This window comes from Equus quagga, chromosome 7 (assembly GCF_021613505.1).
Source record: "Equus quagga isolate Etosha38 chromosome 7, UCLA_HA_Equagga_1.0, whole genome shotgun sequence".
Classification (NCBI taxonomy): Eukaryota; Metazoa; Chordata; class Mammalia; order Perissodactyla; family Equidae; genus Equus; species Equus quagga.
This window is the reverse complement of record NC_060273.1, coordinates 99,125,061-99,144,781: the sequence shown is the minus strand read 5'-3', so window position 1 is coordinate 99,144,781 and position 19,721 is coordinate 99,125,061. Positions and strand designations below refer to the sequence as shown.

At 35.3% G+C, this 19,721-nt stretch overlaps 1 protein-coding gene across 1 annotated transcript in view; it reads right to left on the bottom strand.

Moving 5' to 3' along the window:
* Window positions 1-449: 449 nt before the first annotated feature.
* Window positions 450-19,721, bottom strand: part of PGGT1B (protein geranylgeranyltransferase type I subunit beta) — a 45,115-nt gene continuing 25,843 nt past the window's right edge. The window contains exons 6-9 of the mRNA XM_046667611.1: window positions 15,006-15,051; window positions 9,237-9,421; window positions 4,829-4,937; window positions 450-739 (exon numbers count right to left, since the gene is read on the bottom strand). Coding sequence (XP_046523567.1) covers window positions 558-739; window positions 4,829-4,937; window positions 9,237-9,421; window positions 15,006-15,051 — 522 coding nt within the window. The 3' untranslated portion in view covers window positions 450-557. The remainder of the gene's footprint in view (window positions 740-4,828; window positions 4,938-9,236; window positions 9,422-15,005; window positions 15,052-19,721) is intronic.

Sequence of the window (19,721 nt, the reverse complement as noted above, 5' to 3'; positions counted from 1 at the left end):
TTTATATAGGCCACACAAGTTTAATTGGCACACTGAAGAATAAGACAAAATAAGTCCTTCTTCTTTTTAAAAACTATGGGATCATGTTTTCAAAGAATAATCCCAGATACTTAATTCCTTAAAGCAAATTTCTACCATCAGCAATCAAGCTTTTAAAATGATCACTGAGTTTTCACCCAAAGATTATCAATGCTATGTGAACTGTAAACTTATTTGGAAGGTTTTTGTCCCTTTTGTAATGATACAACTTGTCCTGAAGAGTTTTTTAAAAAGATAACCTACATACAGTTAATATGACTCAAAGAACTTCTTAGAAATACAGTATAAACATTTAAGAACCACAACAGAGTCCACTGTGGTTCAAACTTCAACAAAGATTTTCTTGAAACCCAGTACAAAGGTTACTGGCTCAAGACCATATCCCAAAGTGACATCAGCACAAGATTTGATTGTAAGACTCTACCTCTTAAAAAAAGAGCACACTTGGTTATACATGGCTTTTAACCTTGAGCTACAGTTATGCTACAAATCCCCCCACCCTCCCAACCTAAAGACAGTCATGTGGAGATGTGGACATTCTCTGAGCATTGTTTAGAGTCCTTGGTTTTCCAGCTCTGATGGAGATCTCGAAGGCGTTCAGAAGTCCGTGTGCTTACATTCAGGGCAGGATGAACTTTACAAATTCCACTTTCCTCCATTAGTGACAGGCCACAGATCCCAAAGTACGCATGCAAAGCATCTGAAAATGAGGCATTTTTATCATAAGAGGCATACTTATTTGTACACGCTTCAAAATACTTTAGCTACATACCTATCAGCCCATCACTACATTAAAAATAAATTTAGAAAAATACTATAGTTTTTGAAATACTTGCTCTCTCAAAGTCTCAAACATCAATTTTTTAAAAACCAGATGATCAAAATTAGACGATATTTTATTCAAGAAAATATCATTAACAAAGAAAAACAAAAGTTCCTAGCTGAAGCCATGATATTCCCAACATCCTGTGTGATTAAAGGACAAAAAGGAAGATTAGCAGTAATATGTAAGACTTCTTACTCTAGTGAGTTCCCCTTTTGCTTACTACAGAATATGGAAACAAGGGGCTTTAACTCTATACCATAAAAGGAAAGTTTTTTCTTAAACAAATCTCTTAATCTAGGTAGCAATACCACCTACCCCTCTCAAGTTTTACCTCTGACAGTTCTTAAACCATATACATATTGTTAAATGAAAGAAGTTTAAGCAAAATAATCCATTCTGGAATGCTGTACAATATTTAATTTTTCTATTTAGGGTAATGCCAGCCATTCTAAAAATATCTGACCTAAGGATAAAAACAAACTCACATTCTGTTTGGTTATAATAATGTGAGTGTTCACACCATAACAACTCTTCTACACTGGTCTCACTACAGTTTCCCATCTTTCAAGGGGCAGCAACCCTCTTCCATTTAAGTGGCCACTGAACTCACAAGGCTGTTGCCTGCCCAGAGCCTTATATGGACTTCTGAAGAGCTCAGAGCCCTGCAGTTATGGGAACACTACAAAAAAACAGAGTTTGTAGCAGTCACTTTTTTTTCTATTTTTGAATAGGTCATTATTTATGAACTCAAGAGCTATTAAAGTTCAAAACATGTTACCAAATAAGACTTTGTGAAAAGAACTAAAGAAAAAGTTTTACTTACATGAGTATCATTTACTTTTCAAAACAGGAATGACAAAGAGTTATGCTTACTTAATGTTATTTGTGAAAAAGTTATTTTACTAATGAAGGCCCATGTCAGTCTCCTTTTATGTCTGTTCAGAGAATGCTTAGATTTCTTCTGGGTCATTCTCTGATTTTCAGAACACAAAAAATAAATTTGATTTCCCCGGTACTATTACATTTTCCCTGCAGTTATTCTAAAATTACAAGGGGCACAAAGCAATATTAAATAATATTAAAGAAAGAAATGAGGAAACTTGTCCAGGAAAAAATGCAAAAGAAAGAGAAATAAAGTACATCCAGAATAACATAAAATAGGATTGTACACTTTTCAGATAATGTAAAAATAAAACATTTTTTTCTCAAAAGGATTTTTGTAAAAGCCAATGAATCAGAAGTTAATTGTTTCAAACCTCAAATAGCTTTTGTTTTTTAAAATTCCTTATTTGTAGGTGGTAGTCAAGGACTTCAGATGTTGAAATATATATTTCCTTTGTAATAAAACTTCATTCTTTTCAAAAGTTTCTTCTATAAATGTATATAAAAACCCCTTTGTCAAATCTGCTACTAGATTTACTAGAATCAAGAATAAACTAATTTTAATAATCTTGTTAAAACGATTTCTATAAAGGCCGTGGGAATAGGCGTTTCCACATAAACTCAATTTAGCATACCTACATTTTATACTCTGTAGTGCATATGCTCTGAAGACATTGTAAAATATCTGTAAAAAGTATTACATCCAAGTATTCACACAAATGTTAAAGTGAGCAACTGATCTCTAGAAAAAAGCCTCAAGAATTTTCTTTTAAAAAAGCTGCTGTAAATACTCAAAATGTATTTCAAATGCTTTTTAAGAGATTATTTCCCTCTTCCCATTATTTGTTATAATAGTGTATAATTTGTTAAAATAGTACCATGTCTGACTGAAAACAATGGCATCAAGGCACTTTTCTAATATATTTATAGCTGTGTCACAGATAGCAAAAATCTAAAAATATTATTTTGCTTTAGAAATTAAAAGCACTGTACATTTTTTCTAAAGAAACATTTTTCACATGAAAACACAAGTAAGTATGGATGTGAGGAAATACTCTTGCTCATTTCAGGTACAAAAATATGATTTCATGAGCCCCTTAGTTATATTTTGATTCAAGGACATATTCCGACTATAGTAATTCTATGACAGGAGATGAGCTGAAGAGATTCTAGACTAATACTAAAAACCATGATTCTTTTGCACTGCTGTGAAAACAATCATTCCTTGAATCTAGTTTCATATATTTATAGCTAATACTTTGTCAACTTGCTTATAAAAAATGTCAGTATTCTGAATTATTTTTAACAAACTCTTAAATTGATTTTTGGGGAAGCTGTAAATAGATTCATTTTGTTGGAGGTAAAAACATAAGGGGAAGGTGTAGGTAGCATGGAGAACGATGCTAGAGGTGGGAGAGGAGCCATATCTTGGGAGGGCCTTGTGTGCCATGCCAAAGCACTGACTTTGATTGCTGAGAAGGTCTTTGAATAATTGAATAGATTTAATAGAAGAGTTTAGATTAGAGCTTCTCAACCTTTTTTGCATCAGAGGTCACTTTGAGAGTCTGAAAAAAGCTTTGGCCCCTCTCCTCTCATTTAAGCACAAGTGTACACACACACACAAACACACAAAGTGTCAATATGAGGAAGATAGACTAGAGGCAGGAGACTGATGATAAGACTTTTGCACAATCTGAGGCCTGAGCTTGGGCCCAGTGCCACTAACATTCTGGGGCAGGCTAGAGCATGGAGATAACGAGTTCAGCTGGCAGGCAAGGTCTGAGGGGCCTGTAGACGGCATCCATGTAGTTACTGAGCAGGCAGTTTTAAGTATACAGCTTAGACTGAGGTTGTTTCGGTTTAGGAAATAGCAGCATTATCCATGTATTTTGAAGAAATGTCTTTATTAATAAAGATTTTTCATTATTTCTAAAGAATCCATTCAAAAGTACTTATTTTGCTCTTCACCTCTATGCCATTCCTGAATTTGGAAAGCATGGAATATCATTTTGTCTGAATCTCTTTGGTTCCTGAGTTTTAGATAACAAATGGTGAAAGTTTGGATAGCAAAGTATTCAGCTAAAAAGTAACCTGAAACTGCCAAAATTCAGAGAACAAGAATATGGACAGTGAGGAACACTTGTGTTCAGGACTTAAAATTTTTGATTTAATGAATTCTGAAAAGAGTAAGAACTGGTTCCCTTTTGGATTAAGAGTAATTTATTCCAAATAGCTCAGTGATAGCTAATAATCTTAAAGATTTTGGATGGAACAAATGCTTCTCTTATTTTGGAAAGGGCCCATTCAGATCATCTGCCTTATTGCCTCAAATGAAATAAAACAATGCTAAGTGAAACATTTGGGAAAAAAATACAAACTATGCCAATATATCCTGATAATTAAGCCCTTCCTTTATACCCGCAACACCCTAAATATACCCTAAACTTAAACAACTTAGCTTTTTAAAAATATATTACTGAGGGGCTGGCCCCGTGGCCGAGTGGTTGGGTTCGCACGCTCCGCTGCAGGCGGCCCAGTGTTTCGTTGGTTCGAATCCTGGGCGCGGACATGACACTGCTCATCAAGCCACGCTGGGGCAGCGTCCCACATGCCACAACTAGAAGGACCCACAACGAAGAATATACAACTATGTACTGGGGGGCTTTGGGGAGAAAAAGGAAAAAAAAAAAATATATATTACTGGGGCTGGCCTGGTGGTGCAGTGGTTAAGTTCATGTGTTCTGCTTCAGTGGCCCCAGGGTTCACTGGTTTGGATCCCAGGCACGGACCTACACACTGCTTATCAAGCTATGCTGTGGCAGGTGTCCCACAAATAAAATGAAGGAAGATGGGCACAGATGCTAGCTCAAGGCCAATCTTCCTCAGGAAAAAGAGGAGGATTCGTGGCAGATGTTAGCTCAGGGCTAATCTTCTTCAAAAAAATCCCCATATTATTTAATGTAAGTTTACAATTGTGGCTAAATTTTCTATCATATGCCCTTTCTGACAAAGATGCTTGAAGATCTACTCAAGAAATAACAGAAGAAAAGTTGTTCTAGATTCATACAAAAAACAAATTACCTGGATGACTATCTGGCCACTTGGCAAATCCCCCTACAAGGCGATCTTGAGTTGATAAGATGTAATTTCTATTTTTCTCAAAGTTAGTGTATTGGAAAATTTTCAGAAGCTGAAAAAACATGATAAATATAAATTTAATGACATAAACTTTCATATTAACCTTTGGCTCAATTTTCAGATGTGTATCACTTAAATATGCTCTTTTCTATCTAACACTCTCAGAGCAAGCTTCTGTGGACTTGAGCACTTAAAATGATTCAACCACATTACTGTCTTTTTTTTATCATCTTATCAAATCTACTCTCCTTTTCTTGACCCACCACTCACTATTTCCTTCTTCTAAACCACGCCCAAATAACAACCTCTTTGCATTACATTTAGCTAGGTTCAAAACACAACTTCTGCAATCTGTTCAACTTAGTCATTTAAAAAAATGCAATTTTATCTTCTCGTATTTTAAGACTTATGATGCTTTTGAGCTATTAGTTACAAACTGGTGGTAACTAGAACTAAAAATATTTCAAAAGAGAGCAACAAAATTATTACCAAGATGCTAGAGACAGTTTGTTTGAGAATAGTAAAAAATTATAGCTCTGTAACTAGGAAAGATAGAAGGTGAGACAAACGTGGTTTTAGCACAAAAATTAGGTAGCTTAAAGATTTAGGACATGTGTTTGTCTTCACTCTCAAGATCCCACTAAATAGAAAAAACTAAAGGATAAATCAAACTGTGAAGAGAATAGGGCAGGGGGTGAGCAGTAGACAAGAGAGTTAAAGAGATTTCTGTAAGACATAAAGCAGTTGAAAGTATGTAAATGAATCAGAGAGCCAGGGAAGATATTAGTGATTAATAAAAAAGCATTTTCTCAAAAAGAAAAACAAAATCAACATAGTTATGGTACAAATAAGAAACAAACCTATTCATTCATTTTGATTTAATTCACAGGATATAAGGAAAGAAACTCTAGAATCCTGATGCTAGAAACATTTTCCATCAAGTGGCACATGGATCATTAAATAAACAGAAAATTATAATCTTAACACTGTACTTAGTTCAGCAATAAACAATATTTACATGATCATAATAAGTGATTATTTGTTTTCAAACTTTAGAATCAACCTACAGGCAAAGCAAACAACAAATAAAAAACAAAATAAACTAAGTAATTTATAAATAAAACAAAATAAATAATATTTAAATATTTTATTGTTAGTAAATAAAACGAAATAAAATAATTTACAAATTTATAAAACAAAATAAAAAATATTTTATTATTGTTACTAAATAAGATTTGAATGCTACCTAACTTGACATTATAAAAGTGAAGGCAAACTGACAGAACTGGAAGGTGTAAAAGGTTCAGAACTAAAGAAAATATAAAACCAGTAACAATTTGCTAGAAAAAAAGAAGGCTAAATCTTCATTTTTCCTAGCTAGAAATAAAGCTACTGTCCAAAGGTGATAAGTCAAGAAATCAGTATATTATTTAAATTATCCACAAGAATTAAAATTTTAAAAATGTTTAAAAGTTGTCAAAGACTACCAAGGTCATATGAAGAAGACTCAAGACCAAACTGAAGGGGCTCCTTCTGGCTAAAGATGGGACAATTTGAACATTAAAAACAATATAACGAATTAAAACATAGAAAATGTTAAAATCTATGAGTTCACAATGATACTTAAAGGAAAAAAAGCCTGTAAAACCCAATTATTTTATTGGAAAACTTTAGGGGATGCTAGCAAACCAACTCACTGTACTGGATGAACATTATTGAAATTAAGAGAAAGAATTAACTGTTTATCTGCCTTTCACTGTACCAACTATACCTCAGGGTAAAGTAAAATTCTTCTTTATAGAAGAATCCTAGTTAATATATTTAGAAGGAATGACAGATTATCACCATTTTGCAACCCCCAGTGACATAATGGATCTATTGAGCAATGATCCTCAATGGCTGCTAAAACCATTCTGTAAAAAGGTTGATAAGGTTTTTAGACACTAGCAACAAACAATCCAAAAGGAAATTAAGACAGCAATTATGTTTACAATAGCATCTAAAAGAATTAAATACCTAGGAATAAATATAACCAAGGAGGTGAAAGACTTGTATGCTGAAAGCTACAAAACATTGCTGAAAGAAATTAAAGGTCTAAAGAAATGGAAAGACATTTCATGCTCACAGATAGGAAGACTTAACAAAATTTCAACAGCCTTTTCCTAAGAAATTGGAAAGCCAATCCTCAAATTCATATGAAAGTACAAGGGGACCCAAATAGCCAAACAATCTTGAAAAAGAACAAAGTTGGAAGACTCATACTTCCTGACTTTGAAACTTACTACAAAGCTACAGTAATTAAAACAATATGGTACTGGCACAGGGACAGACCCATGGACCAATGGAATAGAACTGAGAGCCCAGAGATAAACCCTCACATATATGGTCAGCTGATTTTCAACAAGGGTGCCAAGACCATTTAATGGGGAAAGGACAGTCTTTTCAACAAATGGTACTGGGAAAACTGGATATCCACATGCAAAAAATGAAGTTGGACTCTCAGTTTATAGCATATACAAAATTTACTCAAAATGGATCAGAGACCTAAACTGAAGAGCTAAAACTATAATAATGTTGGAAGAAAACATTGGGGAAAAATCTTCAAGACACTGGACTTGGCAATGATTTCATGGATAGGACAACCAAAAGCAATGGCAACAAAAGAAAAAACAGATAAATTGGACTTCGTCAAAATTAAAAACTTCTGTACATCAAAGGATAATATCAGCAGAGTGAAAAGGCAACCACGAAACTGGAGAAAATATCTGCAAATATTTTTCTTGATAAGGGATTAATATCCAGAATCTATGAAGAATTTATACAACCCAACAAGAAAAAAAAAACAAACAACGTGATTAAAAAATGGGCAAAGGACCTGAATAGACATTTCTCCAAAGATATACAGCTGGCCAATAAGCACATCACAAGAAGCTCATATCACTAATCATTAGGGAAATAAAATCAAAACCACAATGAGATACCACTTCACATCCATTAGAATGGCTATCATAAAAAAAAAAGAAAAAACAAGTGTTGGTGAGGATGTAGGGAAATTGGAACCCTCATACATTGCTGGTGGGAATGCAAAAGGGTGCAGACACTGTGGAAAACAGTTTGGTGGTTCCTCAAAAGAGTAAACATAGAGCTACCATATGATCCAGCAATTCCACTCGTAGGTAAATATTCAGAAGAAATCAAAGTAGAGACTCGAACAGGTATCTGTACATTAATGTTCAGAGCCACCTTATCTACAATAACCAAAAGGTGGAAACAACTCAAGTGTCCATCAACAGATGAAAGGCTAAACAAAATGTGGTATACATACAATAGAATATACATAGCTATATTATGTATACATACAATAGAATATTACTCAGCTACAAAAAGGAATGAAATTTTGATAAATGCTACAACATGGATGGAACTTTAGAATATTATGCTAAGTGAAAGAAGCCAGAGAAGGGCACATATTATATAATTCCACTTATATGAGCTACATAGAATAGGCAAATTCACAGAGAAAATAGAATAGAGGTTATCAGTGGCTGGAGGGAGGGGAGAAAGGGGAGTTAGTGTTTAATGAGTACACATTTTCTGTTGAAGACGATAAAGTGTTTTCGGTATAGAGTGGTAATGGTTACACATCATTGTGATTGTAATCAATATCACTGAATCATACATTTACAAATAGTTAAGCTGACAAATATTACATTATGTATATTTTACCACCGTAAAAAAAGTAAAAAGAAAAAAAGCTGATGGGTAACTTTATAATGGATAAATTAAGTTTGACAACTCTGGAGCCCTTTGATCAAAAAGAGAGACAACCACCGATTATGTGCCCTTGATGTGATGCAGCAGTAACAGATATTATCACTAACTGGATATTTAATGATAATAAGGAATTATCACTGATTTTTTTAGAAGTGATAATGATACTGTAGTTCTGGTTTTTTAAAAAGTTACTTTTGTTTAACAATTATACTGAAGAATTTCCAGATAATATAAAGAAATGACTCATGGTTTATCTTTTAAGATTAATATCTTCCCATAAAACCTTTATTGGTATGTTTGGACTACCAGTCAGTTTCAGTAAGTTTTTTGTGAACTTATATCTACTTTCTTACCTAGGTTCTGGGCCACCTGAGTTTTGTAAGAATGCGAATTTTCAAGTAGTACAACAGATAACTGAAGTCTATGGAAAAACCAGAGACTAGCGTTGCCAGAGCAACAGGAAAAACTTAGTAGCCTATAACTAACAATATTTAATGAACGTTACAAAGACCAACCCTTTAAGCACAGTTTATATTAACATAGAATACAGGTTTCTCATTTTTATTATTTCTCTTACCTTTAGAGTTGCTCCCACCCAAAAAGAGTAACAGGTGTCTACGGGCTTATTAGGTCTTCCATGGTAACCATTTTGTTGCCTCATTATACACCACCTCTTTATCCTGTTCAATTCTTTTTCTGAAAAAACTTCTTCTAGTTTACCCATCAGACATAGTGATGCAATGCCACAAAAAGTGGATCCTCCTGTTAATCAAAACCATACAATACTTTAGACTTCAAGTTAGATGTCTAGGAAAATAACATAAAATGGTTGGAGGAAAAAAAAAGGCAATTACATAATTCTGGAAAATAGTGAAATAAAAGTAATTTAAATTTGAAAGACAATTAATTATAATTTTAAAATAGCCACTAAGCACTGAAATCTTCAAAATTTATTTGATGAGAGAGAAAAGAATTTAAAATAATTTAAAGCTAAAAGAAACATTTTTCTCACAAAAAAAAAGTAACACTGGGAGAGATTAAGGAACTTGTTCAAAATTACATAGTTAATGGCAGAGTTGAAACTACACTCTAGGACCACTACTCCCCGTCCAAGACTCTATCACCTGAGTCTCATTTTAATTCTCTTAAAGACAGTCTATTGCTTATGAATTGAGGTTAAATCTGCTTCAAGCTACAGACTAATTTTCACATATAACATAAACAAGGTAGAAGCTGATGTACAGATATGATACCTTGTCAACTTAAGAAATTTAAGGAAGAAAAGTCTGAGTGAGGGGAGAGGGAGGGAGTGTGTGTAGGGGAAGAAAAGCGTATCTGGAAGTAGATGCACAGTGAGTATCCATACTTAACACTGAATACTCTCCCCAACGATACTCAGGTACAAATCCCTAGAACATGTGCCTGTCACCTTATGTGGCAAAAAGGACTTTGCAGATGTGATTACATTAAGGATCTTGAGATGGGGAGGTTATCCTGGATTATCTGGGTGGGCACTAAATGTAACCATAAGTGTCCTTATAAGGGGGGCAGAGGCAGATTAAACTACAGAAAGAGGGGGCAATGTGACCATCGAAGTAGAGACTGGAGTGATGTGGCTACAAGTCAAGGAATGTTGGCAGCCACCAGAAGCTGGAAGAGGCAAAGGAACAGATTCTTCCCTGGAGCCTCCAGAAGGAACCAGCCCTGCTGACATCTTGATTTTAGCCATATAAGATGCAGCTCAGACTTGTAGCCTCCAGAACTGTAAGAGAATAAATTTGTGTTGTTTTATACCCCTACGTTTGCAGTAAAATGTTACAGCAGCAACAGGAAACCAATATACTCCCAAAGGTAATTACTTCCCTCAGGAATTGAAACGTCAGTATTTTCCATAAAGGAAAAGAAACAATACTTTCCACCGGCACTACTTGTCAACTCCAAACAATTTGAAAATACTTATATTCCCAATTTATTACAACTTCACTTAGTGATTTTTATTAATTTCAGCTATTTAAATGGATTGTTCCTGGGAGCTAAACAAAGTAAGTTAGACAGAGAAAGCCAAATGCCATATGATTTCACTTATATGTGCAAGATAAAAAAACAACAATCACCAAACACATAGGTACAGAGAATAGATTGGTGGTTACCATAGGGGAGGGGCGGAGGGAGGGTGAAAGGGGTAAAAGGGTACATGTGTACGGTGACACATGGCAATTAGATGTTTGGCAGTGAGCATGATATAGTCTATACATAAGTTGCAATATAATGATGTACACCTGAAATTTATATAATGTTATAAACCAATGTTACCTCAATAAAAAATTAATTAAAAAAATAAAATAAATTGATTGTTCCTAATATGCCTCATCCTGTAACTTTCCTTCTGATGTTAGAAATCCTGGATGTATTCTCTGGAAAAGTGAACACTCCCTCTAGAAAGCTCAAGGCATCTATGACATTAAAAGGGTTCCTGTCAGTAAGAACTATTTAATCTTCAGAATTTTTCCCAATTATTTGGGAGATCTATATTAGTCATGAGTGAATTAAAACAGAAAAGTAAAAGAAATTTATCATAACCTTTAGAAGAACATCTATTAAGCAACTATGAATCTTATTTCCTCTTCAATGATCCACTAGTTTCAATTTCTCTTTCATGATAAGTTGGCCACGACTTCAGGTATTACAACATCATTACATACAAAGCCTCTAACAGACAGAATGTAATCTTTATAACTATTGAAAAGTAAAAAGAGGTATTTGTTACTCTCCAAGTACTTGTTAGAATTCTTTAAAGCAAACTGGCACAATTCAAAGTAAAAATACTCTTTACTTGCCCAAATCACTAGATTTTGAAAATAATAACTTCTCAAGTAAGTATGGGCTCTGAGTAGCCAAAAACAGTTATGCTTTAAGCTAAATTGATTTAACCAACATTTACCCATGAGAGGTTCTTGTTTCACACGAAATTCCAAAAAATTAATTCTAAAAACTTGGATTAAAAGCAAGATGTTAGAAGAGTGTTAGAGGCATACATAAAAACAGCGAGAAAAGATAGGTAATATCCTGACAATAAGTAAATTAAGAAATACTACGAAAAAGCAGGTACAAGAACGCAAATAGAATATTCTTTTAGGGCTAGACAGGATCAGGTCAATGATTCCTACAAGTTTCAAAAAACCTCAAGAGTATCACATTATTATATTACAGTACAATACAAGAACTGCTTCTCATAATAATGATCTGAATTCATCAAGAAAAGGTTAAATTGTGTTCATTATGCCTTGGTTGAAGAAGGTATGAAAATAACCTTTACTGAAGGCACGTAACAGTACAAGAATATTAGGGCACATGCAAATAAGAGACAGATTTCCACCTGCAATTGCTAAAAGTTTGCCACCTAAAGTGATACACTTCAGTTAGATGGATAATTAATGTACACAGAGTATCTCAGTCATAAAGCATCGCAGCTGGAAGGGACCATAGAGGTTCTCTATTAACAACGTACCCAAGTTCTTTGAGGTGCAACGGAAAGGAGGTGTTCCTGACTCTAGTTCTGTATTCAAGGGAGTTGAACGCTTAGATGAAATTAGGCCAAAAAGAGTTTAATATTTCTCTTCTGGATTAAGGAGTAGAGATATTTTAAAAGAATCACTAAATCAAATTAGTTTATCTGAAATTTTATATTATGAATCCTGAGAGGAAAAAATAGTGTTAATCCCTGCAATGTGGGAAAATTCAATTCCTATAAAACACATGAACATTGTATCCTACAACTATACTATCATAAGAGAATCACTAGGATAAACAAAATCATCACACGTGATGATCACGGCCTAGAAGGGTACAGTGTGCCTGTTTAGTTTTCATGACAAATGGGCTTCAGGCTAAGGAGCAGTTGGAGAAGAGGAGATGAATTAAAAAGAAAAAAACTCCAGTGTATTAAATAACGTTTAGACTGCAGACTTAGAAAGAAAAGCACATGAAGAAACTTGATTATTATCAAACTGTAGCAGAAGTACCCATTCCAGATTCAGCCTTCTCACTTCAGGATGGGGAGTGGGATAAAGGATAACCAACTCAATGAATACGTACTGAACAACCACAAGTGGACAGGGCATATGGAGTAAGATACGAATAAGACATGATCAGCTTACAATCTAGCAGAGAAGATAAGGTAAACAGAGATAAGTACCGTGAAAATGGTATGAACCAAGTTTATGGGATTACAGAAAAGGGAGAAAGTGCTCAGGGCTAGTGGGGATGAGAGATGATGAAAGGTCTTAGAGAGAATGTGACACTGGAACTAGGCATAGAAAGATGGGCAAACTTTGAAGGTTAAGAAAAGGGCAACGAGAAAAAGCAGGTGGAAGAGAAGCATTTCAGGCTCAAAACAACCCAGAATAATAGCAAAGTCCAGAGGTGAAAAGGCATGTAAGAACATTTGGAGAATACATTTTCTCTACAGCCTAAAGTGCATGGAAGGGCTCTCTCACACGTGTCTACAAAGCTAGGGTAGAACTGGATCATGGAGAACTAATCCAAGGGATTTAAATGCGGGCAGAATGGTATTGCTGAGTAAGCACAGGGTTTCAAGTGGGTTATGACATTTATCTGATATGTGAGCCTACTACGCAAGTTATTTAACTTCTCTGAGTAAAATGACAATAATTATTGTGGTGGTTTTGTATTGTGTTAACTTGGCTAAGCTAGAACTCTATTTCCCAGAATCCTCTTTCCTGTATGGCCTAAAGTTAGAGAAATCTGTGTAAGATTTGTAAGGTGGAAGTGAAGCAGCAGCCATTACCCTGGTTGTGGTTAGAGGATGTAAGAGAAAGGCAGAGGCGCTGGTAGATTCCAGCTTGCCCTTATTCTCTCATATACTTGGAATCCAAATTTTCTTACTTCTCATCCTGGTGACAGCAGGCCCACGAACGGATGCAGGAGCAAGAGTTCTCCACAGACTCTTCCACCACAGTCCCAGTCTGGCAGCTGGATGTGCCTGGCTTTCCAGATTCCCCTGCAGGATCTGACTTGTCTACCTGTGCCAGTGCTTCAGGAGGGCTTGTCAGTGACTTTTCTCTGACCCGCCAATTACTCCTTTCAGGTCCTTACTTCTCCATTTTCTTCCAGAACTGTGTAAAATCTTATTCTTATAATAAACCTTATTCTTTAATATTCATAGTGGTTTTGCTTCTCTGACTGAATCCAACTAATACAGACTCAGGCACACACAAGAATTATGGTGTCCTAATTAGAGTATGGCTTCAAGGGAAAATCCAAGACAGTCTTCTACGTACTCCTTAGTGACACATACTCTACAAATACTTACATGGAAGGAGGGAGCAAAGATGTGAGAGAGGGAGGAGAGACCCGATAGGACAAGGTCCCAGGGGAAGTACAAGGATATGAGGTTGAGGAGTATATGTTAAAAACATCTTTTTATACATGTTTTATAGTTTACAAACCACTCTTCCCATATCTCTTATAATCCTAACAAGAATCTTAAAGAAAGATATAATTATTTCTACACTGTCGATGAGGAAACCCTGAGAGAGATAAGTGAGGAGACAAGGTCACACAGCAAGTGTCAGGGCCAAGATCTGATTACTGATGTGTTCTGTCCACTCTATCACACTGGCAGAGGGATGGACACAACAAGTAAGCACAGAAACTGCCGTGATCAAGAGGAAATAAGAGTTTACTCAGAAAGCCTCCTTGATCTGGGCTCTTTCTTTTTAAAAAAAAGAATATGTAAGCTTATTTACTTTTACATGGAAATACTCAATTTGAAAGAGTTCAGGCTATGGATGTGCTGACAAACTAAATGAACAACATCTTACTATTCTGATTCTGCCAAAAGTGGGGGAAAACGTGAAAGAAGAGATTATATTAACGTATGTACTGAACATATGCTATGTAGCAAAACGTTTTATGACCATGACCGAAGATAATTATTTTAAAGGTAAATAAAAAATTTTCATTCACAAACTAATTCATGTTTAATATTCTGCATCTAGCCTTTTTTAGTTATGCCAAAGGAGAAACACTGTTGTTTTCTAACAATATCTTAAGAAATCACTCCAAGATATTTTCATGAAGTTAATACTTGAAAAGATTACTAGCAAATACTGTAGGAACATTTTAGTCTGAATAATCTCTGAATGATTACTGACCTAGAAGAGGGTCAAATTGGCACCACAGTGTCAAAAGAGAAGTAGGAAAGAAGATAATCAGGCTGTACCAAGGGTTGAGACAAACTTCTGAGGGCCTCCATGTCAGATACCATGATGCTATTTAAAGGAACAAAAGAAACTATGTGTTCATTTATTTTAAGATGCCTTACCATGAGATTCAAGTCCAGCTCCCTGTGCCAACCCATTGTCATAGGACTGAAAAAGAAAAACATTGTTCAGTTTAATAGGGAAATAAAATAGACAAATAAGTTGTCATTATGCTATGTTTTTTGTCTCGATCTAATTTATTTCTCCTTTATATCTTCCAAAACATGTACTCTTTTCCACAAAGAAGTAGATCTAAGCATTTTCAAAACTTGATCTTGTCTTATTCACTATGCCAAATTATTAAATGTATATACTAGGCACATTCTGAGAGCAGACTGCTCAAATAGGGCATCTACATATTCAACTTCCACCCAACAGAAAGCCCCAATCCTTATCATCTCCCACTTGCAAGAACATATGAGTTTAAGAAAAATGTAAGCATTTTATAGTCATAAAACATTATAAACATGAAACAAATCTATTTTGAGGCTTTGAGTAGCCGAGGATAATGGTGCCTGCCTAAATTTCAACCTCCCCATGTACCATACAAAATCAAAACAGAACACCACAACTATATAAAACTGAAGCCTTAGCAAAGTTGGAAGACGTGTTCAAGCTTCAAACTAATTCTCTATAGAAAAAGAAACATTAAATCCCAGCAAGCCATCTCTCTCACTCCTGGCACACTTTTCCAGAGAACATGGGCAATTTGCGAAAAATCATGAGAAGAGAGACGAAGGGAGCTAACGGCAGGTCTGAGATTGATCTAAAATTACTGCCTGAAAGAGAAAGTCTACCCTAACTGTGAAATACAGGCAGACCTTGCTTTGCGCAGTTCCAATATGCACTAATTCCAGGTACGTACCATGGCTTAGTTACACAACACCATATGGTTCAAATTTCAGTAACCATGTATACTAACTGTGAGTGATCGCATAAAGTACAAACTTGCTGCTAGCTCCTCAGTCTACAAATCACTACATAAATAACAGACATGCATCGCGATCAGTGACCAATCATGTCACCTTTCTCAAAGCCAGTTAGAAATTTGTCACTGAACATGTTATTCAGTTCACACACAGACAGCAAAGTATGTGGCTGTATGGTCTCTTTGGCTCTTAGTAACAAGCCCACATGACATTTTACAAAAAGGCACAACCAAAAGAGGAGATTGGCCACCAAAGCTGAAAGTGCAGTAAAGAAATGAAAAGCAGTAACACTGGAATGGAAATTGAGTTCAAACAGAGTGATATAAGAAACAGCTGATCATGGGACTGTTGCCAGTACCACTGTTTGAGACTACATATGGAGTCAAAAGAGCTAAGTGAGGGTGCAATGTCTACATGAGTGAGGAGAGTAGCTGAGATGAAAAGGGTGAAGATATTCTAGAAAAAGTGATGCGGGCAAAAACTTCACATAAAAAGAACTCTCAGAGATATTTCACAACAATGATAATGGAAAAGATAAAAATGTTGAAAGCTGATACAAACTAAGAAAAGTATAAACATTTACCAAGACAGAAAAGACGTTTGCTCCATATAAGTTATATTATGAGAAGAAGGCAAAGCATTGTTCAAACTACTCTTTATAAATTCTTTGCAAAGAAAACACTTTAATTCTCAATATTACTAATGCTTTAAATTATAGGGTACTAAATAAATATCGGCCTTACTAATAAAAAAATTCTCTATATATTTATGACTGACAGTAAAATAATTTTTAATGTTTTGCCAACAAAGTGTAACACAACAATCGTGATTTTTCCCACGGATGATTAAGACCACTGTGCATGATTTCAGCTTGCATGCTCATCACTGCAGTCCGGCACTACCATGCAAAGTGAGCACTGCCTGAACTGAAAGAGTTCTGGTAAAACTCAGCACTGACTAGAGGCAAGGGACAACTTAAGAGAGTGTGTAAGTCAAGGCAGCAAAGGGCATAACTGCAGTGAAGACCGTTAACAAGGAAGGGAGAAGGGCCCTCTGAAGATCAGACGATAAAGGAAAACTCAAAAGAGAAAAATTTAGAGATCTAGGAAACCAAAGAGAACTTCTCTCCTACTGGAAAATCATAGAACTCATAACTCTTCCTCCATCACTAAAAAAAAATAAACAATACTCATTAAAGAAATCAAACTTTATTTCTTTGTATTGAAAAGAGGGCACTATTAAACTAGGAATTATTGTAAGAAAAAAATCCACTAAATGACTAAACAGAAAAAGACAAATCTGTACAAAGTAACTCTGAGATGCAAACACAGTGATTGGAATGAAAACATCTCAGTATATGAAAATCTACTTCCAACTCTAAGAAACAGTGATAAAGCAGAAGAAACCTGTAATACAGCGCCCAAATTACACATCAAATTACAAACTCAATTACAGATCCTCAAACAAGCACTTGGGAATATGAAAAGGCAATTAAAAATTAAAAGCAGAAAAGACCAAACAGTAAGAAATAGAGAGTTAAATGATTTCAGGAAAGAAAGGGAAGAAAAAGACAGACAGAAATGAAGGCTAAATTATAGGATGCCTAAAGAATAACAGTCTCAAATGAAAAGACAATATGGGACATTAAGAAAGGCTGAAAAGAGCCAGAAGAATAAAAATAAGATAAAGTAGTAAGAAGGGTCAGAGAAAAGTGGCTAAAATGAAAGATAAGTAAAGAAGAAAGAACATACACAAAACTAGAAAACCTAAAGAAAAAAGCAAAATAATAAACTAGAAGTAGGGGTCAGCAACCAGGGACTGCAGGCTAAATCTGGCCTTCAGCCTGGTTTTATATAGTCCTGGAGTTAAGAAAATGGTCAATCTCACTCATAATAAAAGAAATGCAAATTAAAAATACACTGAGATATCATTTTTCATCCACCAGATTGGTAAAAATCAAAAAAGTATGGTAACACATTCCATTAGTAAGGCTGTGTGGAAACAGGCACTCTCATATACCGGTGGGAAAATAAATTGGTCCATACTTTTTGGAGAGAAATGGGCAGTATCTAATAAAGTTACATAAGCATTTACCTTTTGATCAAGCAATTCCACTATTAGGAATTTACCCTGAAGATATATCTCCAATAATACATAAATACACATGCAGGTTTTAATTTCAACACTGTTTATATTTGGAAAATAGGTACCCTATACATAGATCAGTTGAAAAAACCACACTACATGCACACAATGGAGTACTATGAAACTTTAAAAAAAGGAATGAGGAAAATCTCCATGACTTGATATGGAATGATTTTTAAGCTATACTGTTAAGTAAGAAAGGCACACTACAAAAAAGCCTCTATGGTATGCTACCTTTAGAGTAAGAAATTGAGGGCGAAATAAAAATATACATTATCTGCTCATCAAAAAGAAGTAATAGGAAAGATAAAAAATTAACGAGAATGGTTACCTACAGAGTGAATGGGACTAAGGTGGTAAATATGGAGGTTAGGAAGGGGGTGGAAGATAGAAGGGACAGGAGGAGGCCCCCATGAGCTACGTGTATCTGAATATACTTTTCTTCTTTGAGGAAGATTGGCCCTGAGCTAACATCTATTGACAATCTTCTTCTTCTTTTCTTTTCCTCCCCGAAGCCCCAGTACATAGTTGTATACCCTAGTTGTAAGTCATTCTAGTTCTTCCATGTGGGACGCTGCCACAGCATGGCTTGATGAGCTGTGTGTAGGTCCATGCTCAGGATCGGAACTGGCGAACCCTGTGCTGCTATAAAGCAGAGCACATGAACTTAACCACTCAACCATGGGGCTGGCCCCTGAATATACTTTTTTGTATAGTTCTGACTTTCAGAACCAAGTTAATATTTCACATATTAAGTAAACAAAACCAACAAAGTTGGGGGGGATCCTAAAATGGAACCCAAACAGAAACAAATAAACTTAACTGTATTTCAAATAAATAAGATAAACATACTAAAGGGGCAAAATAAAAGAAGTAACCTAAATATTTATTAAATATAATATTTTGACTACACACTCTCAGGCTCTCCACAAAAGAACCAATGCATTCTGGATAATAGGAGCCAAGTTTGCCACTGTCAGAGAAGGGAGTTACAAATGAAAAGAGGAAAGTTAAAGTGGACCTTGTGACGTTGGACTGAAAGTTGAGGTATCAGTATGGTTTGTGGCTTTTAATATATAGATAGATAAATAGATACAGAAATAGATACAGATGTAAGTATGTGTTTAAGGGAGTGTGTCTGTGTGTACATGCGTATATATACATTTCCTAGCTCTGCCTGCTGAGAGAGGGGCCAGACGCAATGATAGCCCAACACCAATGAGCATATCTAGTGCCCAAATCCTGGCTTTTAAACACTACTCTCCAATAAGAAGAATCAGGGCTCCTTGAAGAAATGACTGATTCCAGAACTAAGGCTGGGAAAGTAAAAGATGAACCTTGAATATCTTGTGCAGAAAGGAAGGAGGTGATCAAAGAATGTAGGGGACATGTCAAAAAGGCACAAGAGCCTGCCTGAGGGGGTTCTCACTGGCCAAATCTGGGACAATCTGAGCATCAAAACAAATAATGGGAGTAACAGATAATAACCCACTGAATAAAGCAAGAATCCAGAGTCCAGGACGAAATAAAATAAGTAAATAAATAAATGGAGGCAAAGGTAAAGCTTTTTTTAACAGTACCATTTCAACTGATAAGTATAGAAGGAAAGACAAAGCTGGAAAATCACCAATGTATACTAACACTAGTGGATAAAAGTTTGACAAAGGACAGGATATTTACATAGTCTCCAAATGTCTCACCACA